We start from the raw sequence: 27,206 nt of genomic DNA on the forward strand, positions 1-27,206 counted from the left end.
TTTGTAAGGCTTTTCAGCTGGGGCTGCCTTCCTGTTGGTAAACAGGGGCATGGCTTTACAAGTGATGGTGGTGGGACTGAGAGAAGGGCCTCGCTGAAGATCTCAGAGCCCAGGCAGCAGGTTCATATAAGGGAAAAACGGTCTCTCACATAAAAATCCACCCCTGATTTGCCCAAACAATTTTTAGTTGCTATTATGAGACAATTTGGAGACAGAAAAGCCTTTTTGATCTACTTCAAATCATTTGGAACTTCCAGTAAATACTAATAAACTTTCTGCCCATTCTTGGCGCTCTTTTCTGCTCACTCTTTGGTCTGCACGTAGGGTACAAGCCCTCCGTGCAGTGTGGAGGACTGAACTGTTCTACTTCTCCTGCTTCAGGCGATTGAGCTAGAATAGCAAAGCAGTTTTGGTTATCGTGTGTGTGTGTGTTTGTGCCTGTCCCAGAGGGCTATTCAGATCAGGTGTGGTGTAAGCGTCCATCCAAGTATTTTTCTGGAGGGTTTGCTACTCTTTTTGGTCACTGCAAATATCAGCTAAAGCAAATCTCATTGCTTTTTCTTCCTGAACTCACGTCTCTTGCTCTCCCTCCACAGCTTTCCTCCTCCTAGATTGTGTCACTGGCTATATTTTGCAGCAAAGCCTTTTATACCAGCTTGGGAGGACTTGGGTGGAGCAAATTGGCAAGCTGAACAGTCGCTTCCTGTATCTGGGCAAATGTTGTGCCTCAATTACCTGATTGTTCCTTCTCTGCGGCAGGAGGGGGGGGGGAAATACTCCAGTAAACTGCAAGCTTTCCTCCTCCTCCCCCTTTATGTGCAATTTATGTAACTTTATGAACTTGGATCTCTTAGGAATAGTGGCTTCATGTATTTGGATCTTTAAGAACTTGGCCACTGTCCAGCATGCAGTTAAGCATGCTTATCTTGACTCTTAATTGTGGCTTTTGTTGACGGCTGCATCTAACAAATCTCTAAAATTGAAAAGTGTGGGGGGGAGAGGATTTTTTACTCTGTGTGTTGTGGTAAAGGAGGACATTTTGTGTATCTCAGTTTATATATTTATGTTTTTATTAAAGTAGTTTCACACTTGTAGGTAGTTTTGTTCTATGTTTCAGAAGTAAGTTTGCAGACAGAACCAAGACTGTGTTGTATCAAACATTTTAAATGTATTTTAAGACAATTTTAGACATTACTTACTTAAAATAGTGTACTGAGTAATTGAACCTCAAGGGGGAAGTGAGACATTTAGCTTGGGCGGCCGGGGGGGGGGGGAGAGAGAAGTAAGTTTTAACATGTACAAGCTGTACCACCCATGTATGTGTGCCCCCTCCCCCCAAGCTAATGGTTCTTAATGCCTGAAAACAGAAGTGACTTAGTATAATTTCCTTCATGTAAATCCCACCATTGGAGTTGTATCAGGAGCATAAAGCTCCTGCTAGTGCAGAAATCCCAGAGTCGGGACCAGATGCTACTTTGACCTCTGGGATTAAGTCATGCAAGACTTGATCTCCTGGTCCACTCATTATTCTCCTCCTGCCCGCACACAAATGGACAGGGAAAGCAGTGCAGGAGCCCAGAGCTTTTTCCCAGCTTCATTCTGGGCGTGAAGCAGCATCTGAACAGCCCTTATTTTTTATCGTTTAGTTTAAATACAATTGTAATCTAATCTAATTTGGTTTATAATTCAATTATAAGGTTTGGTGGTGGTTTCTACGTGTCTTTGGATCGCATTCTCTTTGCACTCTGAAAGCTTTTATCAATTGCATTCTGTGCATTGTGTGCCCCCAAGCCTTCTGTTGGTTTTCATGGGCATTTTGTTGGTGGATTTCATGGGTAACAGTTTTTCATTTATAAGCTTTACTTTCTTCTAAGACCTTTGTCTCCAGGGTCCTTCAAGTATGGCTCCCAAGGCTCATTTTGATCTTTGTTTTAGTTCGGTTACTATTCTAGTGGCTCTAACACATGGTTTATCAGGTGTGAGAATCTTGTCCTAGCACACTTTGGGAACTCTGAGTTCAGCCTTGTCTTGGAGCACTACCATATCCATGAGTTCTTTTAAATAATCAGTTGCAGTGGTGCTGACATTTTGTCCAAATATGCAGTTTTGTTTGGCAAAATATGTCCTACCTACTCCATCATGAAACACTCTACCTAAGATTTGTTGTTTTTGTATTTGCATATGGTAAAAGCTGCAAAGAAACAGATGTCTGCTTATGTTTTAGCTGCCTGATTTAGGGCTGATAACTGGCTTGGGTCACATGTGAAAAGAAATGCCACCAACCTCTTGTTTCCTATTCTGCTATTCAGTGGTGCATCTAGTTTTGTACTATATACCGTATTTTTCCATGTATAACAGGCCCCCCGCGTACAAGAAGGCCTCTATTTTTCGGGTCTCCAAATTAAGAAAATGAAGGGAGATTGCTCAGAGTTGTTGAGCTTTTATAAGGCGGGATCGCCAGTCGAATCTGCGCAGACACTTGCGCGTGCCGCAAAAGCCACCTATCGTCTGTCCCCTCACTGGCAGAAGCCACCAATCGCCAACCAAATTGTCGCAGCAACAGCCAATCAACATCAGCCTTTGCCGCAGTCACCAGTAACACACCCAATAGCCGCTGATAATCTCCACCTCACAGCAGCAACCAATCCCACGTCCCCTCTACACACTATCCGTGTATCAGACACCCCACAATTTTTAACATGATTTTAAACATATAAAATCCTTGTCTGATACACAAAAAAAGTACAGTACTTTCCTTAAATGGCTCATACTTGCCTGCTGATTCCAGTTAATTTTTCGTCTCTCTGGTTCTTATGTAATACATTAATTTGACCATAATGCTAAAATCCCACATTAATGCTATTTAGAGTCAATTTCATTACATGCCTGAAATGCTACCCTATGTTGCAGATGTATATACATAAAATCCTAGGTTTAAACCTGTGAAGATACAAATCCCTCAGGTATTCAGAGCAGATAATAATGAACTGATAGGATGTTCACACAGGCTGTTGATAACCTTACATCTGACTCATCTGAGTTGCTTAACAGTCTGGGCACATAAGATGCCTTTCCTTTAATCTTTGTTTTGATTCTCCTAAATCTTGAATAGCTTGAAAGCTTGTTTTTCTTACTTCAAAAGCTAGTCCAATTAATTTCCTCTTGTACTCTTAGAGGTCCATAGTATATGATTTGGAATTTCCATGCAGAATGGGATTCATGTTGGGATTGTGATGAAATCTGCATATCGATTGTGTGAAGATCTTGCATCTTTCCCTGTCGCTTGCATATTTTGTCCATGTGCTAGGGAACCAACTGCAGCTTCCTAATGTGCATATACAAACTCAGAACCACAATTTACCATTTGTGTACATGTTCACATTATATTCCTCCTTGGAAGTGCTCTCCATGTAGTGTGAAGCAGCCCTTGTTTTATGGAACCACTGCAGGTGCTGCAGTTCGAGTCTCATTTTAAAAATGCTTAGAACATTACATAACAGTTATAGTTCTGTGCTGTAGAAATTGTGTGGGTCCACAGCATATTGCTAAACAGTCAGGGAGCGGCAGGCTGTACAGGAAGAGAAGCTAAGCAGCCCAATCAGAGACAGTGTGATCTACTGATTTATGCAGGGCAGCCTGCCCGGGACTGGACTATTGGAAGCATTTCTTCCTCTCTGACCCCACCCCACCCTTCCATGTGCAAGACTCCAGAGCAGCCTGCTTTTTGTGTTAAATGTAGCTGCCCCACCTACTCTCCTGCTCGGATGTCTGCGGCTTGATCTCTTTTTTGTGATATTAAATAATCTGGACACCAGCTACTTTGATTTGTTTCTCATTTGCCTTGTTCTGCTGAGGCAGTCATAAATACTTGAGCAATAAGTCAAGCAGGCTTGAGAGGAAGAGGGAATATCTGAAGCTGCTTTCAGACTAATTAGAAGAGGGCAAAACATAGCAAACTTGATTCATCTTTGTCATTATCCTTTGAAACTTAGAGAGGACGTAACATTTTTTATCTCTTCCTTTTGCTTTGCTTCAGCTGCCAAATTCTGCTCCTTTTTGGAAAAGGTTTTGAGGGTTTTGCTTGTAAAGAGGTGGAGTATTTTACATCCTCAGGCTCTTGTTTTGCCTGAACTGATTTCCTTTATATTTCCTGCTAATTGGCGGTTTCTGATTGTTCCCAACCGATGACTGTGTGAAACAGGAAAGACGTTCCCTGACCAGCAAAAGACTTTCTGACAAACAGGTGCTTCAGTTCTCATTAAACTAGGACAAGCAGATTCCATTCTGGATTTTTTCCTCAAATTTTTGTCTGCAAGCATGAGACTCAAGAGGAATGGGTCCTATACATTGAATAGGTAAGGAATGATACCCACTTTCATTTGTTTCATGCTTTCCACCCCCCACCCCTCAAATGGTATGGAAAGGTATAATTTGTTTGTGAAGTTAAGACAGTTGTTTTCCAAAGTTTCTCTATTTCTATTGCTGGTATGATCACATATTTGCTTACTGTATTTATTTACTGACTTTTAGTGGGAACTGAAGCAAGACCAAAGCATGAGTATTCTTGTTTGTTTTTTGGCAAACCTATTTCCCATTTTTCCATGTCCTCACAATACCTCATTTGGTAGATCACTCTTGTTCCTGATTTACAGAAGGAAACTTAGACAAGGAGAAAGTGATTTGCCCAAGGTCAAACTGTGATTTCATGATGAGCTAGGTCTTTCAGAAGTAAGTGCCAGCTTTCCAGCTGGGCCACATGGACTCCTAAATGTGAAGGAATGGAAAGGTGCCTTGGTAGTTGAAAGGAGCCCAACTCTTAATACAATTCTTAAAGTTTCTGCACATGATCTTTTTCTTAAAAAAAACCATGTTTGCTTTTTCCTTAACTCCTAGAAAATTGATGCAGTGGAAAGTGCTTTCTGGTGCAAGAAGATGCTAGAGTTTAACCTGAAATCTTGGATTTCATTTTGGAGTTTTAAATACAACATAAAGCTCATGGGAAAACCATCCCACTTTACACTTAGTTTTGTAGCTCAGTTTTACCTTGAATATATCAATTAGTTACAGCTATATTTAATAATGCTTAGGTCTGGAAGATATGAACATGTTAGACAACAGCTTGCTTTTAAATATTTTGAATAAGATTACCATATGTTGCGGAATCCTGTGTTTTGTAGCAGCTTGCTATGATAACTTTATACATAGATTTGACAACTTGTTTAATGCCATAAATTGTGAACATTGCTATTGTTTTGTAGATAACGGAAACATTGTAGTAATTCCTTTTTAAAGAGAAGACTCTTAAAGTGAGGCAAAGTGCAGAAACAGCTTCCAAGGTTTGTTAGTCTCTTGAATCCTAAATACACTTTTGCTGTAAGATCTATTGACTACAATTAATCTAACTTTTTAGTATGTCTTTGGATTTTCTGCTAAATCTTTTCTTCAGTTAGTGTTCTTCCTAATTCATCCTGTGGTGAGATAACTAGATAGGAATTTTTTGAACCAGTGTGCATAATGTTTCAGAAGCTCCTGACAACCAGGTGGTTTTCAGACACTACAGAAGCTGCACAAGGGGGCTTGGCAGATGCTGTAAATTGGCAGCACCTGTCAGGCCCTGCCCCTATGTGCCCCTCATTCGAAGTTTTATGAGGCATCAGGTGAAGGGCAGAAAGTGTGGCTATTCCAAAATGTGCTTGTGGGCCAAATGAGGAAGCCTAGCAGACAAGTGTGACCTGTGAGCTGGATTCTAGGCACCCCAGCCTACCCTCTAGCACTCAGGTAGCAGTATTATGGAGGGAAACTCACAGACATTCACTTGAACAATAGCAGCTTTAAAAGCTCAATGAGAAAGAAAAGTATTCAACTGCTGGTGAAACAAAGTAAAGATAAGATTCAGTACTTGATGCAGGAGGTCCACATATAAACCTTAAACCTTAAACACAAGAGAGTTTCTTAAGTTGAACTTTGAGGCCACAAAGCAAAGAGTGACATGTGCTGCTGCTGCTGCTGCTGCTGGACCGATCACTCGTAGCCAAGTAAGATTGTCTTCCATGAACACGATCTTAACTTTCCGACTGCTGGGTGGTGACCTGTCTGGGCGCGGTAATCCAGTCAGGGAAAAAGGGAGGCAGACTGTGTTTAGGGCACCTTTTCTAGCCCTTCCCCCTTTTCGGGGTGAGCAGAGTGCATCCTAAATAGGACTGCTCAGTTGTGGATACAGCTGCCGAGATACTAAACTGCCTCATTCCTTGAGTCAGGATGACTGAATCTGTATCCACCACCCCTGTGCCGGTTCATGACTAGGGGCTTCCAGATTTCACGATCCTGCCACCGTTACCATTTGCCAATCACCATGGGACTTTTGGGGGGTTGGGTTTTGGATGGGTTTTTGGAAGATGCCTGTGTGTTTTATGTTTGTTTTATGTGTGTAGATCTGTGCATGCTGACCAACACACAGTAAGTCTCTATTCCGATGGCATGAGTGTCCCACAACCAGTAAATTCTTATCTGCTGCAACCTTCATCCACTTTCACAGCTGTTGTAACATGCCAGCATCTTCCACCTGTTCTGCTGTTGAGGACTTCTTGAGTCATTCTTTGTCTAGCTCCTCCCCCTTGGCCTTACCACCTTGGGCAGGCTTCCTCAACCTTGGCCCTCCAGATGTTTTTGGCCTACAACTCCTATGATCCCTAGCTACCAGGACTAGTGGTCAGGGATGATGGGAATTGTAGTCTCAAAACATCTGGAGGGCCGGGGTTGAGGAAGCCTGGCCTTGGGAGCATGAGATTCCTGATGGCTTTGCTCACAAGGATCATAGGAACGTGCAAGCCCACTCACTACGACCAAGTAGCAAGTGAGGATATGTGCAACCTTCACGCCAGGCAACTGACATAATCATCATCACCACTAATAATACATTTATTACCTGCTTTTTACTAGCATGTCCTGGGGTGGGTTGCAACAATTTAAAATTCAGCAATAAAAAAAGATTGAACAAATTACAGTCACAAGAATAAGGTGGGTGTGAAAACACACATCTCAGTTGCCAAAGACCAGAGTAGAGAGGTACATTTTCAGCATTCAACAAAAGCTGTATAGCACCTCCCCTTTCCAGGGCCATCTTTTGAACTTCTGAGGCTGGCAGAACTACCAGGAGGTCCCCGTCTGCTGATCTTAAGACCCAATTGGGTCTGCAGGAAAGTAGCCAGTCTTCCAGCTATTTGTGGCCTAAGTTGTTTAGGGCTTTATATACTAGTGTGAGCACCTTAAATGGAGCTAGAAACATCACCTATTTTGTGATTGGTGTGTACTTTGCCTCCCTAAATTGCATCATTTCTTTGAATAGATAGCTGGTTGCTCCCCTGGATCATTTTCCCCCTGGGGTGATGGTCTCCTTTTCCTGAGACCCTCCTTTTCTGTGACAGCAGAGCAATTGCCATGCTGGGAGTGACTTTTTTGATATCTTAGTGCTCAGGTGCTATTTTGCTTGTTCAGCATTGCTGGTTTTTCCAGTGCCTGAGCACTATTAGTTCTAACAAAAATGCTTGGTTTCTAAATTAAGCAGTGCATGTAGGGGAGAGAATCTATCTAATTAAATCCATTCATAATTTGTTTGTCTCATCACAGGTGGCCTCATAACATTATGTAATGGAAACAATGCCAAAGAAAAAAGCTTTTCTTGTTCAGCCAAACCTTTAACTTGTCAGCAGAAAAGTAGTTTGCCCTTGCAAAACTTGCCCTTTAATATCACAGGTTTGTAATTGCTTTTGTATTTGTCTTCTCCTCCCGAACAGCTTCATAGATGTAGGGAAGAAATTAAAAGCCAAGAGGATAGGGCAGATACAGAGCCTATCTGAAACATTGAACATTGTTCCAGGTGAACCACCTGGGAGAGTACCTGCCAAATGCATCTTCTCTTTTAGGAAGCAATATGAGAGAAGCAGCATGGGAGCATTATGGCAAGATTGTGTGGGCTGCCTTTGCAATGCCAGAATCCATTCCCTTTCCTCATTTACTCTTGTTTGCAGTTCTGTGTTTTTGTGACATCTGTTTCAGCATATGTTTCATGTGACTTCATCCTACTAGAATGATTGAGTCCTGACAGGTTGCTTGCTTGCCAAAGAGATTTGAGCATCTCCCCTCCACTCTGTCTTGGGGAAAGTTCACAGTTGTTCTTTTAGTTCTTTGATCTGGATCCTCAACACAAGATAAAGGTGATGTGTTCAGTACATTATCTGTTTTGTGCAACTTCCCTTATAGTGCGGAAATATGAACAATCACCTGCAACACTTTAGGGTATGTGGTATTTCCTTGTTTGTAGTCATCGGCCACATGTGATAAGAAGCTAACCTTTAAATCACTGTAATGACCAGTCCATCAGGTTGGTGAAGACAGTAAACGAAGTAGCAGTTGTTGATGTTAAATCAGTTGTTGATGCCTACTGTGAGTGTCAGAAACCTTGGGCTATTTGCACCATGCATGTTCTTCATGTTTTAACTTGTGACATCTTTACCTTCAGCTGTTTGTATTGAGAATTTGTAACCAGTTTCCAATGCAAGTGCTACTCACAAGTTGACAATAAAATAGCAATAAACCTTCAATAAAAACATGCAACTGCAGTAAAAGTGAATTGAAACAGCATCAAATCCAACAGCAGTTAAATAGAGTATATTTAGGCAGCAGCTTAGGACCTTTCTGATAAGGAACTTCAAAGTTGATCTGGTAGGATAACAACTACAGAGCTTTGCTTTGAGTTGAGAAGATTTCAAGATATGAGGTTGTAGTAGAATGCATATACACATACCCAAAAATAGGTTTTATTCATCTTATTTAGGGTTATTTCAAAACATAAGAATTTTTCGCGCTTTCTTCTCCCATGGTTGGGGAAGAGGTAACATCCAGTGGAGTTGCTGGTGACTGAGTAGCCTTTAGTTGCCTTGGCACTTACGGTTTCTGGGTAGGATAGGTCCATCATTTCACTTCTTTAACTGGGATATCAAACATTTTTGCAGTTCCCTCTCAAACCACAGTGTATTCAATTAAGAATTCAGATGCGTTACACAGAATCTCAGTAATGCCTGCGTAACATAACTACTCTTTAAAGCTGTAACAACTAAGACAGAGAGTTTCCTTCAGGAAATACTTCAAGAATGAAAAAAAAAATATGTTCATTTTATCTCATTCTACTTGCCCTTATTTAACACCATGCAAACCAGACACTTGCAAATAGTTTTAGTGCAGATGTCACAAATCGTTGCATAAGACAGTTTTTTTTTTTAAAAAAATGTTTTTCTCAGAGTGGTATCAGGCTCCACTTGCATCCCATTGCACCTAGAGAATGACTTGATCCAGAGCTATAAACTCCCAGGTGAGAAGTCATAGGCATTTCTTGGAATTAGAAAGTTCTCAGGTTTTCATTTCAGACAGGTGGGAGGGGAAGAGAGGAAAGACTTTCACAATAATTGGGTTCCATGAGAATAGATTCTTAGAGGAAATGGGAGTTTAGGGCTTGAGGAAAGTAGCCTTCAGGCGCTGCAAGTAACCCACAAATGTTACTAGCTTGCCTGCTCACTCAGACCCTAGGCTGTTAGCTGTCTAAAAGGGAAAAAAAGTTTGAAATGCTTTCCTTGCTATTTGCCTAGAGGAGATTTACTAGTCATACATTAGCACATAAGTATCTGTTCACAGGCTTTCTTCTCATGCTTTTACATCTTCAAGGTTGAAGCATGAATTGCTGTACTCCCTGTTCTCCTTGTCCTTGGTATCATTGTGCTCTCCAGCTTGGCTTCTCATTTGCAACTGTTCTTAAGTGTTTATTTACACTGCAGATTTTCCTATACCATGAAGGTCATTATCGCAGTAATTTGCTTACTGTTATACTTAGGCACTTTTCTTGGTAAACCTCAGAGACTTTGATGCATAGCAATTCAGAATTCATTTGTCTTGTGATGTTTGTTTGTCTTGTGGGTTCTGAACATTCTGTGTCAGCTTCCCTGGATTTTCAACATATGAACCATTTCTACCTCCAGCTATGTGGAGTTCAGTTATAAACCAACACCTTTTCCTTTGAATTAAGGAGATCTCTATTATTAACACCCCTAAATCATGAAGTATGGGTGCTTTTGTGGTGGGACATGCAGCTGAAATTGCAACGAATGCATTTTTTGATTCCTTACGTTCTATTCAATAGAATAGAATAGACTATTGAGTAAAATGCTCCCAACCCTTTCAGATAGAACTGATCCTGTTCTGCTAACTAGACAATCCTATGCATGTCTACTCAGAACTAAGTCCCATTGAGTTAAATGAACCTTACCTCTAGGCAAAAGGGTTAAAGATTAAAGATCCACTGTACTCTTAGCTATTGGTGTGCAAACTGCAAAATAATCCATATTACCAGGAAACATTTATATTCTCAATTCACTCTCCTCAAACTATAGCATTCTGTTTATAAGGTATCTGCATTTGAAAGCTTTTATTGCCTTCTTTAAAATGTGGGAAAGGGTTAAGAAAGTGAATGGTGCTCTTTCATATTGTTTCAGCATGACTCCAATAACTGCCAAGTTAAAAGGCAATGCCGTTTATTGCGCTCCTGATTTAAAACTAGTCAGACTAGCTCTTTTAATGCAAATTTTGAACTTACTAGTGAAAGCAAATACACCAAATCTGAAATCCATAGCAGTAAACCTCTTTAACATTACATCATGTGCTGGCTATTTATAATAGCAATGTGCTCCAAACAATGCTGCTGTTGTCACCTCTGTTATGTCTGAGGGCACTTGCTGATGACCAGCCGCCCACAAATAATGAGTAGCCTTTTGTTCTTGGGCTTTCACTTTTTTCAGATGGAAATAGTACTATGGAGGAAGCAAATTTTATTTCTTTATTATGGAAATCCACCTTCCTACTACACATACTGGATGTCAAGACTACTTACTGGTCATTGCAGCTGATGTAACAATTTCCATTACAAATAACTGCTGCAGTGTATTGTGGTTTCAACATATATGCAGAAGTGCTGAGTGTCGAATAGCACTGTGTCCATGAGTATGTAGGATCATTTTGATCTGGTAAGCTAACATTTATTATTTATTTATTTTGAGGGTTTAAATGGAAGTGAAAACATCTGAATTGTGAACACTTGAGAATGGAGGGAGACGCATGTGAGTCCAAACTGTGGTTCATTCTTGTAACGCTAAACTATTGTCTGAACCATCTGCTGAAGTGGAACTCTAACACACAGTTTTCTGTGATTTATGTGCATGTTTAGTTAATACAAATTTAAAAGTGGTTGTTGGTTATTAGAATTGTGCACAAGTAGGAAAGCAGATTCCCATGAAGTGTTGGTTAGCACATGCCAAAAGCAGCAAGAAATATGCAATGCATTGTCTTTCTATACTTTGCAAACATCTGGAGTTGGCATCTGTGCACAGACAATTGTATTCTGCCACTTCTCTGACTTGGGCAATGATCAGTTTGTGATACTGCTGTGCTTTAACAAATGTAGCCACTACTCCCAACAGACACTTAATCAAATCATGATAAATGATATTGGCTTAAATTAGCTGTGTTGTAATCTTAATTTGGTGTGGTAATTTTCATGTCCCTGGCATATTTGAAAAGAATGTCAATTGTGTTTTCTTGCAAAGGAAAAAAAAATCATATTGAGAAATATATTAGTTTCCATTATTCTGGACTTCTCTGTCTAGGGATATAGTGCACACTGGCAATTGTAATAAAGGAATTGTTCTCCTACATTCTCAAGCACTTTGGCCTCTCTTCTGAAAGATGAAACCATTTTAGCAAATATTTAGCTGGGGGTAGGCTAATAATTAGCTGGTTTGATTGGTTTTAGGTGTGACTGCAGTTTAATGCTTATCAAATGCAAAATTTGGATTTGGGTTGTCCACAGCTGTGTTTTCTCTCTCTCTCTCTCTCTCTCTCTCTCTCTCTCTCTCTCTCTCCTCTCCCCGCCCCCGCCCCCCCAGCTATCTTGGGGACAGAGGCAAGTACTTGGTAATATCAAACTATATTAGCACTTGAATCTTGTTGAAAACTGAATATGTGAAGTTGAATCGAGAGGGGAGTGCTGAAAATATATCTACACCACTGATATAAACTGGCTTAACCGTCATCTTCCCTGTGAAGTATTGGAACCATAGCTCATGAAGAGAGAGGAGTATGCTATAGATAGATAGATAGATAGATAGATAGATAGATAGATAGATAGATGATAGATAGATAGATAGATAGATAGATAGATAGATAGATTGCAGCAGCAACCCCTTGTTCTCTCTGGTTTTCAGGTGTGCATTCTAAGGGTTATGTATCCAAAATAGCACCCCCTACATATAATAGATAAATTTAAAAATCTAGTACAAAAATGGGACCCCAAAGTGAGGAATGAACACCATCAATAGCTACAAATGTTTTATTATTACTGTTACTTAATAAATTATCATTTATTAAATTTGTATACTGCCCTGTTGGTAGATCGGGGGTGGGCAGAAACAATTTAGTGGGTGAGGAATGGAATGAGGTTTTGTGACAGGGCATAGTTGATTGGAACACTGGACAAAAGTGATGCACACTGCAGCATTTTGTTGCAGGTTCCGCTATGTTTCATGTCACAGTATTATTTCAGGTTATTTGGTTTGCAAAATAGTATCTGCTAGATGGGCACACTTTTCCCAGGACCCTTTTGAACAATACAGTGGTACTTTTGGTTACAGACGCTTCAGGTTACAGACTCCGCTAACCCAGAAATAGTACCTCGGGTTAAGAACTTTGCTTCAGAATGAGAACAGAAATCACGCGGCGGTGGCAGTGGGAGGCCCCATTAGCTAAAGTGGTGCTTCAGATTAAGAACAGTTTCAGGTTAAGAGTGGACCTCCAGAACGAATTAAGTTCTTAACCCGAGGTACCACTGTACTTACCTGATAATGTACCTGCTGCTACCTCAAAACAAGTAGCAGTGGCTTTAAAAAGTGATGAAGTAATTCTCCCCCCCCCCCCCAAAAAAAATGTCCCCAATTTCATCCAAAGAATCTCTGTTGAGAACTTCTGGCTCAGCCAGAAACCAAAGAAACTATAAACCTCTTCTGGTATAAATGTAAATGCAATATCTGGTTGATTGGCTTCAGTTTTCAGCTAGTTCATTTAGGCTCCGGAGAAATAGATCACTGTTATTGTGAACTGCTAAATTCCACTTGGTTGTCTTAGAAACATATTGAAGCCAGCTCAGAGCAATGCAGTGAACTAGGAAAATTTTGTTACGTTGTTAGGTTCAAATAATTGTGTTCAAATACTTTAGCTTTTTCTTTTAAGAACTCCTTTTAGCAATTTTCTTTTTTTTTCACTTCTGAGATGATTATCCTGAGGCTAAAATGAGGAAGAACGAAAATGTGGCCAAATGCAATTTGTGGGTTTTAGACTATAATCTAGGCTCAGTTTTTAGTTTAGATTGATGGTAGGAAATGGAGCAGTGATAGGAAACAAAAATGCTCAGTCTGAGAAGTTTGTAAGAGAAATTGTCATCCACACTTTCACTCATATTACAGTGGTACCTCAGGTTACATACGCTTCAGGTTACATACGCCTCAGGTTACAGACTCCGCTAACCCAGAAATAGTGCTTCAGGTTAAGAACTTTGCTTCAGGATGAGAACAGAAATCGTGCTTTGGCGGTGCGGCAGCAGGAGGCCCATTAGCTAAAGTGGTGCTTCAGGTTAAGAACAGTTTCAGGTTAAGAACGGACCTCCAGAACGAATTAAGTTCTTAACTCGAGGTACCACTGTATAATCTTGCACATTACTTTTATTAAAAGTATACTATGATTAAGGCTCCCCCCTCATAACTCTGGTTCCTTACTTTCCCTCCTTACCATGATTTCCATTACATCTGAATTATGAAACTATAGTCTAATCTCGATCTACAATCTAGGATCTGAAACCAGGATAGACCAAGATGAAACTACAGTTCCTCTTGATATAAAGGGATACCTTGATTTAACAAACCCTGAAATTTTTCACCTATAGCATATGTGTGATAGGAGGAGGGCGCGTAAGGACACAAGTTTGATCATAACGTAATAAATGATGAATTGCCTGAACTGGGCCATAGAGGCACACGTGGAAGGAGTTTATAGATACATGTGCAAAGCTATTTTAGCAACTGAGCAAGTAAATCCACCTGTAAATGTTCAACAGATTTGAAATGGTGACAGACAGCATGTAATATGACAGTGCACTGCAAAGATAGATTCATGAGTAGCTCTTAAATGATCTTCTGATCTGAAACATGCAATTCATACACATGGTAGTGAGCAAGCTGCGAACACAGTTCTGCATGTCTTGGCAAAAATAGTCAAGTACAAGTAGAAAAATGTAAACTACGGTAGTTAAAGCAGAGGTTGGATGGCCATCTCTCTTGGATGCTTTAGCTGAGATTCCTGCATTGCAGGAGGTTGGACTAGATGACCCTCAGGTCCCTTCCAACTCTAAGATTCTGAAGTTACACAAAATACGGGGGTGGTTTAGAAGGATTTAGAAGTTATTGAAGCTCTGAGTATGACTTCATCATACAGTGGTATGGCAGCCAGGACTAATATGATTCCAAAGTGTATCAAAGAAGCAGGAATATTAAAATGCAACTAAATGCAATTAAAATGCAGACAGTATTTGAGCTTCCTGCCTTGGTACACATTCTTCTTAACTAATGGAAAGGTATTTGATAGAATTCAAAGAAGGATTTTAACCAAGTCAAAGAAAACAGGAGAAGGAAAGTGGTCTGAAATCTGTCAATAGTTGGAAGTGAATGTTGAACAACACCTATCCATAAGAAAACAGATTCTTAAATGTGATATCAGTTAAATGGTGGATTAGCTCTTGGCGTCTAGATTTACTGCCTGTTGAAGCTCTTCAAGTCTGGTTTAAGTCATGACTTAAACCAATCTCAATAAAAATAAATTCCATTAGAAATAATACTGTCTCTGTTCATGTTTAAAGTAAAGGAAAATTTATTCAACCTTCTTCTAGACTGCAACTACAATAGATAACCAGTTGCTATCTCTTCTTGTATTTTTGAGTAGCAAAACATGCAAGAGCCCTGGTTGTTTTCATTTATTTGTAGCTTCCTGCTTATTATCCATTGTTACAAGTTTATTATTCCAACATTGTATTTTACCTGTGGAACATCATAATTTATATTAACCAATCTTGCTCTATGTACTGATCAGTATGAATGGTATATGCCTCTTATGAATGAAGCAGTATTAAGGATTTCATGTGTGAGAGAGAGATATTCAGAAAGCATACATTATTCTTAAAACAAAGTTTTAATACTTAGTATTTTTCATATTTGAAAATAATTTTGTTGAGCTACTAAATGGGACTGAAAAATCCACAGCATGTCAGGCATGAGAACTTAGCCCTGAAACTGCAAGCCTGAGCACTTCCTTATCAACTGTTCAGTACAACTAACCTTTCTGGCATGCATTAGTGGTAAGTAGGTCATTGTCTGAGGTTCTTAAGCCTTTCCTGTAGCTTTCTGCTTGCTTTGCAGACATGCTGGCACAAGAATCCTGTCTAAACAGGTTTTACCTTAGGAATATGAAGCTACCCTTCCCAATTTTGTATACAACAATGCAAATAGGATAAAAGAGTCATGTAAGATTTATCCACTTGTATGCAGGAACACATATACTACTCCTGAGGTGTCTACTAAGATCTAAGATTAGGGCTCTAGGAGCAAAGTTCAGTGCTTTCCTTTTAGATGGGTTGCATTGCTTGGCAATGCATTTCAACTTCAAGGATTGAGGTGTGTGAACACACAAACACACACGTGTATATCTGAAGGAGCGTCTCCCCCCCATCGTTCTACCCGGACACTGAGGTCCAGCACCGAGGGCCTTCTGGCGGTTTCCTCACTGGGAGAAGCCAAGTTACAGGGAACCAGGCAGAGGGCCTTCTCGGTAGTGGCGCCCTCCCTGTGGAATGCCCTCCCAACAGATGTCAAAGAGAACAACAACTACCAGACTTTTAGAAGACATCTGAAGGCAGCCCTGTTTAGGGAGGCTTTTAATGTTTGATGTAGTACAGTATTTTAAATCTTTTTGGGGAAGCCGCCCAGAGTGGCTGGGGAAGCCCAGCCAGATGGGCGGGGTATAAATATATTATTATTATTATTATTATTATTATTATTATTATTATTATTATTATTAATAATAATTTATTTATTTTATTATATTATGTCCTGACATTAACATTGCATAAGTAGCAAATGTGCTAAATGGTGGCTAAAATATGCACCCCGCAGCTTTTTGATGAGGAGTAGTCAGTAATACTCCTCTTCTACCAGTATTACTAATTCTCAGTATTGAGAGCTGGTGTAGTAGTTAGAGCGTTGGACCAAGGTGGGAGTGGGAGACCCGAGGTTCAAATCACCACTCAGCTGTGAAGCTGACCGAGTGACCTTGGACCTGTCGCTGGCTCTCAACCTAACCTACCTCACAGGGTTGTTGTGGGGATTAAAGGAGGAGAGGGGGAGCCACATACACCACCTTGAGCAGTAAAAAGCAAATACAATAATAATACAAGTCCTTTAAATATCTTTATATACTAGCAATGAATGAGTATTATGCACCAGTAGTAATCAATCAAAATAATTATCTCCTTCCCCAAGTGCTTAGCTATGGCTAAAGGCGTATGAAGAAATTGTGCTTGAGTGGGCAGAGCCTGAAAAGAAATTGCATCATAAGTAACGAGCCACCCAGGAACTGCTGTCTGCATTGCCTCAGTGCTTTGCAAGACGTGCACTTGAATTGTGGGAGGAATCTGTTATAGTAATGAAGAACTAGATTAACTTGTCTGCTGTTTTTGAGAGTATGCTTATTTAAAAGTTTGATATTTTGTGCTGCTGCTGCTGCTGCTGCATCCCATCTGCTTTCGCTACTAAGTAGCCTTTCTTATTACTAGAAGTGGATGATACAAGAATTTCTCCTGTTTCTTTTGGGCTCAGAATTACTGTGGTTTCAATATGTGTTTAGTTGTGTCAACACTTCCGTTCAAGAACAGAATTTCAAAGTGATATTGTGATATGGTGAGCACCTACTAAAGCAAATTTAATGCCCCCCCCATCACCTAAAAGGTGTTGGAGTCCTCCCATGACACCTGGAGTGTGCTCCCCGCCCCCGCCCCCCCATTCCAGCACCTGCTCTGCGTGCAGAAGGAGACCTCCAGGTCCTCCATTAGGAAAAGCTGCTGCTACAAGATGTGACATAGAGATTGAAAAATGAGCTGAATGCCTTCACACTTTTTAAAAATGGATATTTTGGGGGGCCTAAAGTACCAGTTTCAGACAGGAAAAGGAGGCACAGCTCTCCCGAATTATGAGTCAGCATCCATCAGGCAGGGGAGTGAATGCATTTTTTTAAAAAGCCAAATATGGTAGCTGTGACAGACAATGGTCTTCAACACCTTCAGGCATTTGTTGTTCAGTATACTTCAGTCTTTGGACAGGACAGACAACTTTCTCAGTACTGTAATTTTGTGTAAATTGTTTTCACTATTTACTTCCTGCAAGCTTGAAGCCTGCAGCATTTTTTCAGTGAAAGCCCTGAGTAGAAGCTTAAGTAAGAATAGTATTTCAGCAGTTTCAGAAGTCTAAAATATTTAGCAGGCATGTTTGGTTGGGCAGTAGTACAACAAGCACGATGAAGTGAAAAAAGAAAAGGGCAATTAGCAGTATCAAGACATTCATTATGTTAGGCAGGGACACACTGTATGAATAGGTTGCAAGTTAAATTAAATTGACTTTGCAGTTAAACCCTGCAAACTTTTGTTTGTCTCAAATGCTGCACTGTATTCTTAGTCAGAAAAAAGAACTCGATTCACTTTAATTTTGAGGCAGAATTGCTTTTTTGAACATTTTTCTTCAGGTCTCCTGATACTAATATTCTCTGTGGTGCTCACTGAATACTTGGTTAACAAACGGTTGCTCAATTAGCTATTTATTTGCCTCTTTCTGTGGCCATAAAAATAAAGTGGTTTTGTAAACTCTCAAAGTGTTGTTGCTTATTAATATTTCCTTGCTGTTGAATAGGTTGTCATTGTTGAAATTAAACAAAGCTCCTGCTGTATTTGGTATAGCAATGCATCTAAACTGTCGGGAAAGTTTTTCATCATGTTGTACTTGATATTATGTCTGTGTGTAAACGGCTAAGCAAAGGGATTTCCAACATGCATGAATTTCTGACAGCACTCCTGCTGTTGACACAAAATAGGGATGCCTATGCTTACAGTGCATCACTCTCAACTTTAACACGGGTTTTCCTTCCTTTACTTAGCCACAGGATAGTAAAGGATTTAGGAACAACTGTAGAGCTTAATACCCTGAAGGAGCAAATGGGTAAGCTTAGGATGTGTGTGTGGGAAATGAAGTGGCAGAACCTGAACAAGCAGGTTGTGAAAACAACACTATCATATTAACCTTCCAGTTAACAGCCTTGCATATTTTGCCATTATCTCAAGATAAAATATTACCATATTTTTCGCTCTATAGGATGCACCCGACCATAGGACGCATCTTGTTTTAGAGGGGGAGAACAAGGGGAAAAAATTCTTCCCCTCTCTGCGCAGTGCCCCTTCAGCGAAGCGGCAGGAGAAACGGAGCCCCTTCCATTTCTCCTCCCGCTTAGCTGAAGGGGTGCTGCGCCTTAGCTGAAGGGGCACCTACCCTTCAGTGAAGGCAACCCGAAGCCTCTGGAGCACAGCGGGAGCTCCCGCCATGCTCCGGAGGCTTCAGGCGGCTATCTTTGAAGCCTGGAGAGCGAGAGGGGTCGGTGTGCACTGGTAGGTGCCCCTTCAGCTAAGGCGCAGCACCTCCGGAGGCTTCGCGTTGCTATCGCTGAAGCCAAGGAGCCTGCATTCGCTCCATAAGATGCACACACATTTCCCCTTAATTTTTGGAGGGGAAAATGTGCGTCTTATAAAGTGAAAAATATGGTACTTCAGTTATGCTCTCAAATAAGCACTTGTACTGTGAACCAAATGATACACCACTTAAATGGTGTAGGTACTTTATTTAGTGGTGATTTTCTTAACATCTAAATGGGCCTATGGTCTCTAATGATTTTTTTGAACGCTTCCATGTTACAAAGTGCCTATATAAAAGTAGACGAATTATTGCTTAAAATTGCACTTCAAGTTTCTTTCTTTAATGGAGTTGGAATGTTGCAACTGACTAAATTTAAAACAATAGTACAGTGGTGCCTCGCAAGACAAAATTAATTCGTTCCGCGAGTTTTGCCGTCTTGCGATTTTTTTCGTCTTGCGAAGCACAGTGTCGGGAAGTTTTGGAAAAGCTTCAAAAATTACCAAAGTCTTTAAAAACCTCAAAAAAGGCTACCACACCGCGTTCTATGAGTTGCTCCTCGAAGTCAAGTCGCAACTGTATTAACGGTGTTAAGAAAAAGGAAACAAACTTGCAAGACGTTTCCGTCTTGCGAAGGAAGCCCATAGGGAAAATCGTCTTGCGAAGCAGCTCAAAAAACAAAAAAACCTTTCGTCTAGCGAGTTTTTTGTCTTGCGAGGCATTCGTCTTGCAAGGTACCACTGTAGCATACTTGCCAAAATCTAAAGCGAAAAAGGAAAAATGTGGAGAAAGGTGATGGTGCACAATAGGATTCTTTCAAAGTGTGTAAATTGAGTTTTAGGTTTAAGTTTGTGGATTTTGCTATCTTCCTGCTTTGATGTGAAGAGTGTTTGTTATTGCTACGGCCTTGAAAATGCACCTACTTGGTAAGTGCGTTGAAGTCAAGATTGCAGATTCAATATATGAAATCTCTGTTTATGGAAGTAACACCCCAATTGTACTGGGAGTAGATGAGCCCCCTTGAAGTGGAAAATGAGTCACATGATCTGTCTCCTTGGCTTCATATGAAAGGGAAGATACAGACTATTTTTTTCATCCTATTTGCTCAAAAAGTAGCAGAAGGTAGAGCTGGGCGATACCTGCTTTCTTACATCGTAATACAACACCAGCTAAGCATCTCAAAATGGTGGTATATTACAATGTTGGAAAGGATGCGGGAAGGAAGAAGGCAATTGCCTGCCATGAAGGCTGTTGGCGTCACCATGCATAGCTTCTGCCTCTTCCAAAGCCGCCTCCTCCTCCAGCACCTTCCAGCCCGGCTAAGGCAGCTGAGTCAGGACTGTGAATGCTCCATTCAGGCACCTGCCTTAGCCGCTGCCACCTTATAATGGGTGGGGCGGCAGGGCAGATGGGTTACCTCTTTCTCCCGGGAGGAAGAGGCGGCCCATCCCCCCTCTGCAAGCCAAATTGGGGGGGGGGGGCTTGATCAGAGGAGAAGTGGGTGGTTTAAGGAAGCCTGCTTCTCAACTGAACAAACCTCCAGGTCACACAAGCTGGAGTGGAGGCTTTGTTAAACTGCTCTTCTGAGGCATGGTCAGCTGCACACCTGTCAGCAGAGCAGTTTAAAGAAGCCACCTGCCCACATGGTACCTCTGAGGTATGAGGGCCAGAGCATGCTGGTGGCTTCACCCGTTGTTTATTGCAGGTGAAGCAGCCCATCGCTCTCTGGCCCTCATACCAGTCCTGCCTAGTAGAAGGTACCATAAGGAACCACCCATATGGAAAAGGAATCTATCTGAGCACTTTAACATGACCTATCTTTATTCAGTTTGCCCCTGGGGCAAACTAGATTTATGCTGCATATAATTGGAGACCCCTGCTTCCTTCAACATTGACTGCTTCTCTAGACCAGAATTCCCAGCTCCATTACTATTCCCTTGTTTGTTTCTTTTTTAAATACTGTCCAGGGATGGGGGAGTGGGGTTGTCCAATGCTTCTGTGTTGCATATAAGAGTTGGAAGATGCTTCATTTGGAAATACTACTCCAGCCAGTTGCTCCTGTCTGGGAAGAACATGTATTATTATTTCAGTTTCCGGAACTAGGTGCACCTTTACTCCATTACTCCTCTCCTGATATGCCTGAAACTGAGAGATCTAGTGGAAACTAACTTCTCACTTGACCTAGACCCTGCTGTAGAGGCACACGTCCAGTATTGGTTTGAGCAGCAAAACGCTTACATGCTGGTATGAATGCACCCTTGGTATTTGAGGATGACATGTGTTTATGCTGATGTCTGCAAACTGCTACCTCCCCCCACCTTGTTTATGCTGATTACTTAAATCAAGTGTTTATAGGGTGCTACTGCTGACCATCATTAGTGGTTAAGGAGGAGTGAATTCCATGCTGGGCTGAACATGTACCAAGTCTTTAACAAAAGTCTTACAGTTCTGGAAACTTGGCAGGTACCATCTGGGAAAGGTACCATATCTTCAGGATTAATATAATCAGTATGAGCAATGGACATGATTCTGAAAATGCAAAGCGAATTCTGAGTTAAATTGGATTTATTTCAGCTTCAACACTAACTAATATGAGAGTAGGCTTTTCATTCATGAATTATGATTCCATACTGGGCACTTGGGGTGTGTGTGTGTGTGTGAGAGAGAGAGAGAGAGAGAGAGGGATTCATGATTAGTACTTGCTGTGAATATTGCATCAAAACTGTAGCATACTTCGATGTATTAGTTATCGCTCTCATAATTTGACTAGCTAGATGTACATATAATTTTATATTGAGTTCATGCCTTATCTGGTGGCATGTATGTGTTATGAGATATTGGACATGGTCTGCTAGGTTCAGTACTTCACAGATCACAGAAATTGAAGTGTAAATGGGCTCCCTCCTCTCCTCTGTTCATGCAGTATCTCTGTAACAGGGTGCTTGAAAAAAGCTTGCTTATCCCTCACACTACTTCTCTTGTCCTGTTGCACAGCCGGCGCCAGTCTGAAAAGGCCAATTCAAATGCTTCCTTATTGGCACTGACTCCTCAGGCTTGGCTTTTACTTGGAGTTTGTAAAAAGGAGCAGCTGTTTGTCTTTTCCAGCCTAGGTTTTTTTCCGGTTTCCTTTGCTGCTCTTTCATTGGCTGAGGGAAGGAGGGAGGAAGGGTTAGAGTGAAGTAAGCTGTGTAAACTCTGTGAATGTGGTTGGACTAGTTTTTTTGAGGAGGCAAGGAGAGAGAACTAGTAAAGCGTTGCGAGTCTGTACTGGCAGTTTCCAATTTCCCCCCTTTCCCCCTCACTTTCTCTCTCTCTTGTCTTTCTCCAACATGGTTGGGGATCATTGTAACCTCAGCGGCGAAAGACCAGTACTTGCCCAAACTCCCAAAACTGGATTAAGCTGCAAAATGGTTCTTCAGGCAGTGGGCAAAGTATTAAGGTAATAACTTATTTTAAACAATCTTCTTGATGTGATGGGGGAGAGAAGAAGCATATGTCGCATTCTCATTCTGTAGCTTGTTCGGCTATTAATTCACTTTGAGTGCAGACAGATCCTTATAGACATCAGTGGCAAAACTACAATTGATTTTAAATGAGGCAAGATTGCAGGTGATCGTGTGAAGCAGAACAGTGTATTTAGAGCTAGGGTGTTAATAAATTTAGGTTGGATTTTAGTAAAGACAACAATAGTTTAAGTGGCTTGGTCTTGCCCCAATTTTTCTGACTTCTGCATTCACTATTTTAGAATTCAGAATCAAAAGAGCAAAATGTTTGGAACTTCTTATTCTCTATGCACATCTGTGCTTGAACACCTTTGTTCAAATGTTATTGGGCTTCAACTAAGAAATGTAAACTTCATGTATGCAAATTGATGGTGGGGTTTTCTGGTAGAATTACTTAAGTAAGGCTGCAGTTCTGTGCACGCTTAACTGTGGAGTAAGTCTCATTGAACACAATGGGCATCTTCATTTTAAAGTGAAAATGCATATGATTGGGTTACAAGTCATTTTGGTAAATAATTTGTTTTATTTTTATTTTTTGTTCATTAATGTGTTCAGTCATAAGGTTTAATCAGGCTCTTGGTCCAGAGTTTTGTAATAAGAATTTTGGTCAGACGAGGAGGTGTGTACTTTTCCATTGTAACTTCCAGAAATGTTACCACAGAAATAAAAATACCTTTCAGCAGAAGTAGTTCTTAAATCAAATATGAACATTTATTTAAGTTTGAATGTATGGTTAAATAAAGTGGTTAGAGATCAGTATCCGCTGAATGAGTTTATTATTTTATCACAACTTGGTTTTGGTGAAGGTTTTGGGGCAGTTTGTCAACCAGAATATTATCCCCCACTTCCTTTCTTGGATTGTGCTGTCCACAAAAAAGTCATGGACATGTATTTATCTGTGTCCATGGGGTAAATTATATATTTGAAATGCATTTTCTTGTAAGTTACATTTTTCAGTTATTTGTAATGATAACACTGGTATTGACATGAAAGTGACAAACCCAGACTGCATAAGTGGGGTACTTGGCTCATGAAGAAATCTCTGAACTAGCCAATTAGCAATGGCAACATAGGTTGTGAGTACAACACTAATGATATGGTATGTGAGTATGATCACCTCACTGCAAGTTAAATATAATTACTACATTTTGAGGTGGAGTTGTGGCTTGCCTGACAGCGTTGGCTGCCATCTTTTGCTGAATCAAACTGCAATTAACAATGATGGAAAAAGTGATGTCACAATGCAGTATTTTTATCATTAGTGACTACTGGACTCTTCTAAGTGGGGAGTGAGTGTGTGTGCGTATGCATGCTACAGGTAGACTTACATAATTGAGCAAGCCACTTTCGGCATTTCATTTTACAGGTTTCGTCTTGCCCCCCTCCCCCAATGAATAATCCAGAGTTGAACTTGTTTGGGGCACTTGGTACTTACTCTCTGGTGCATAAGGATATGATAAACTTGGGAAATGGCAAGCTCTGGGTGTGTGCTGTGCAGGAGGACAAGAAAAAGGTGGTGTTTGTGTGCTGGGTTTCTGCAGAAGCACAGAAAAACCTTAATCCAACTTCCTAAGAATACCACCTGTCATTAAGGAATGACAAGAACTAACCAGACTTCCCAGCCTTATGTTTGTGAAGTTACGTGTGAAAACATGTGGATGGTGTCTGATGAAATCTCAGAAGGCAGTGAGAGTTTCTGAGTCACAGGCAAGGCTTCAATGCCATGTATAGACTGTTGCTTCTCTTCATGCTAAGGATGAGGATAACAAATTTTGCAGAGCAAGAGATCTTCCTATTTGCTTAATTGGCAAAATTTATTCCAAGTCACAGAAACACAGAATTTGGGCTAACTTGGTGCAGAATTGTGTTCTTTGCTTGTGTTTCTCTTTATCGGAAATTATGGACCTGAGCAAGAGTTCTTATGAAACTCAAGAGAAGTTGAGGGGAATTTCCTTAGTTCCTTTGACTTTTCAAACAAGCATGGGAACCCATTTTTTATCTCATTTAAAATGAGTTACTCTTTATGTATTCAGATACTCACCTATGGTGCCAACAAAGAAAGGAAATAACCAATTAAATCTTTCCACATCTCTTTGCAGTACCCTGTTCTGCATGTAATTATTATCAGTCAGCAGGATTGACTAATATAAGAGTTTAATAGCTCTGTTAGAGCAAATAGGCTATGACTGAAAATGGTGAATAGAAATGGGACATGAAGGAACAAGGCAACATTGGCTGCTCAGGAAAGGTAAATAAATGATAGTTTTAGATTGTATAATGGGTTTGTGTGTGGCAGGTGACAGAGGGTTGTGCCAAGAAGGATGAAAACAAATTTAACTGACTGAATAGTCTTTTTAAAAATTGGCAAGTTGGCTGTGATAATTTCAAAGTGTCCTTTCAATTTGCCAGGCTTTAGTCAGCTAGTTCACTTTAAGGACTGTGGAACCTAAACTCAGTAGAACAGTAGCCCATTCATCATGCCATAACTGGAAAGAACTGCTTTTGCTATAATGTTTGCTGAGAGAATTAGGGAGCAGGCACACCTGGCTTTCCCATAGGAATGCTGCCACGTTTCTCAGGAAGCCTATGCAGTCTTTGCTTTCTTACAAAGGTAGCACCACCTTTTACAATTATCCACCTCCTTGGTTGGTTTGCCTCTTTGCTGTCTCCCTGACTACCACTTAGTTGGGGGAAAGGTCATCAGGGGGTGTGCATGTGTGTGTAAAAACTAAAATGTTGCTTTACTTGAATTGCTACAGTACATCAGGTAGCAGTAAGTTTTGTTGATAATATATCGTCTCCTCATCCAACAGTTTAGGTAGGAAGCATGTGCACATGTGCATGGTTTCATAGAATATCTAGTGTGGAGGGTCAATCTGGTGAAGCTTCTTCCTAGTTGTTAAAAATCCATTTCCAAGGTCTACTGTTGTTGCATTTCCTTTTGCTGAAAGTTCATTATTCTGGAGAGAATTTTATGTGAAGTCTGTTTCATGGGCACACTTTGTGAACTGGATCATATCCACCAAGCCCATGATCCTTTTATGTTTGAGTTAGTTTGCTTGTAAAACAAAAGCAAACAGTATTGGGACTGCTCACTTTCTAGTCATGGCTCCTCCTTATATTCTTTAATTGTATTGCAACTTCTAGCAAAAGCATGAAAGTTCATTTGTGCAATTTGATTTAAATGTATACAGTGTTGATTTGGCTGAATCCTAGGGCCCAATACTCCAAATTCTGCCCTTATATCATGCAAATTGCCATCTCAGTGACTTACTCAGTTGTGCATGTAGATATGGCCTAGAATTTAACTTCATAGGAATGGTAGAAAAGTTAAATAAGGATTCTGAGTCACTACTATCAGATTAGTAGCCATGGGTAAGGAACTGGGAGCTATGTAGATCCCTGAATCCCAGCTCTGACTAGTAGAATCCCTGTTGATCCTGACCATGCACACATTTCTTCCGAGTGTATTTGCAACACCATGATAATGACATTTTTTCCTCTAAAAGATACACATTTTGCTTCCTTGAATTGTGTATTCCATAAATTGTTAGGTTGAATATAACTAAACTGGCAATCCTTTTGATTAACGTCTTATCAATCTCCATCAATTTTACAGTGCAACTAATGCAACTAATTTCAGTTAGGTGCTAGAGAGAAATTAAATGTTTTTATAAGAAGTTCAGCTTCTTTTTATAAACAAGTCAGTTGTGTAATACTACACATACTAGCTCTGAGCAATGTTTTGTTTGCAGACTAGACCACTTTTATCTCTAATGGACCAAGTTCAAATTTTATAAGCTTCGGCAAAATAGTTTCTTAATCACAGTATGAACTACTCTGTAGACATTGCTAGAAAACAGATCATCTTGGAACTTGTTTAAGCAGAATTTAAGATGGGTTGGAGACTACTGGGCAAAAGGCAATTTGGGAGCTCTCTGAACTATTTTTGTCTTGCTCTGTTCTTTTCTCCAACTTTCCATTTGACTAAAATAGTGTAGCAGGGAAAACATTTGACGGAGAGCAAATTATTGTCTGCAGCTTGAGTTGAGTGTCTTTTAAATGCTTCAAACTGAAACCTGATTGTGTCTTATTCAAAATATATCAAGTAGCATTTGTCTCATTAGGTCTTGGCAAAAGGTTGGCAGAAAGGCAACATTTATTCAGGCCTGTCTGGCAGAAATGTTTAAGCATCGACCTGATTGGTCGATGATAAAGTGCATGTGTATATTCTGCGCTTAAAATAAAAATTGTGCTCCAGAGTAACTGTTGAGATACCAGGGTTCAAATCCCCACTCAGCTATGGAGCTCACTGTGATTACCTTGGGCCAGTCACCATCTCTTAGCCTAACCTAATTTACAGGATCACTGTGAGGATAAAATGGAGAGAACCACCATGTACGCAACCTTCAACTGCTTGGAGGAAAGGTGACATATGAATGTAATAACAACTAAATAAATAACACTACATAAGAACACCTGGATCTATGTAGGTACTTTGCATGATTCTGCTTCTAGTGCTCATGATGGAAAAAGTATAAGGGCTGTGTGGTACACTTGAGTACACAAACTGGAACGTGTCCAGAGGAGGGCAACCAAAATGGTCAAAGGCCTGGAAACGATGCCTTATGAGGAACGGCTAAGGGAGCTGGGCATGTTTAGCCTGGAGAAGAGGAGGTTAATAGCCATGTTCAAATATATAAAAGGATGTCACATAGAGGAGGGAGAAAGGTTGTTTTCTGCTGCTCCAGAGAAGCGGACACGGAGCAATGGATCCAAACTACAAGAAAGAAGATTCCACCTAAACATTAGGAAGAACTTCCTGACAGTAAGA

The 27,206-nt window shown here is 40.5% G+C and overlaps 1 protein-coding gene across 5 annotated transcripts in view; it reads left to right on the plus strand.

The window, feature by feature from the left end:
* MOB2 (MOB kinase activator 2) overlaps positions 1-27,206 on the plus strand; it is a 97,836-nt gene that overhangs the window by 41,809 nt on the left and 28,821 nt on the right. Inside the window, exon 1 of one of the 5 annotated variants that reach the window (XM_028734475.2) lies at positions 4,200-4,355. The exons of 3 other annotated variants lie outside the window; for them this stretch is intronic. In XM_028734475.2, the coding sequence (XP_028590308.1) occupies positions 4,318-4,355 (38 nt within the window). In that variant the 5' untranslated portion in view covers positions 4,200-4,317. Of the gene's footprint in view, positions 1-4,199; positions 4,356-22,091; positions 22,309-27,206 lie in introns of those variants that run through there. One more of the 5 variants, XM_028734465.2, reaches the window with a different exon arrangement.

Source organism: Podarcis muralis, chromosome 1 (assembly GCF_964188315.1).
Source record: "Podarcis muralis chromosome 1, rPodMur119.hap1.1, whole genome shotgun sequence".
Classification (NCBI taxonomy): domain Eukaryota; kingdom Metazoa; phylum Chordata; class Lepidosauria; order Squamata; family Lacertidae; genus Podarcis; species Podarcis muralis.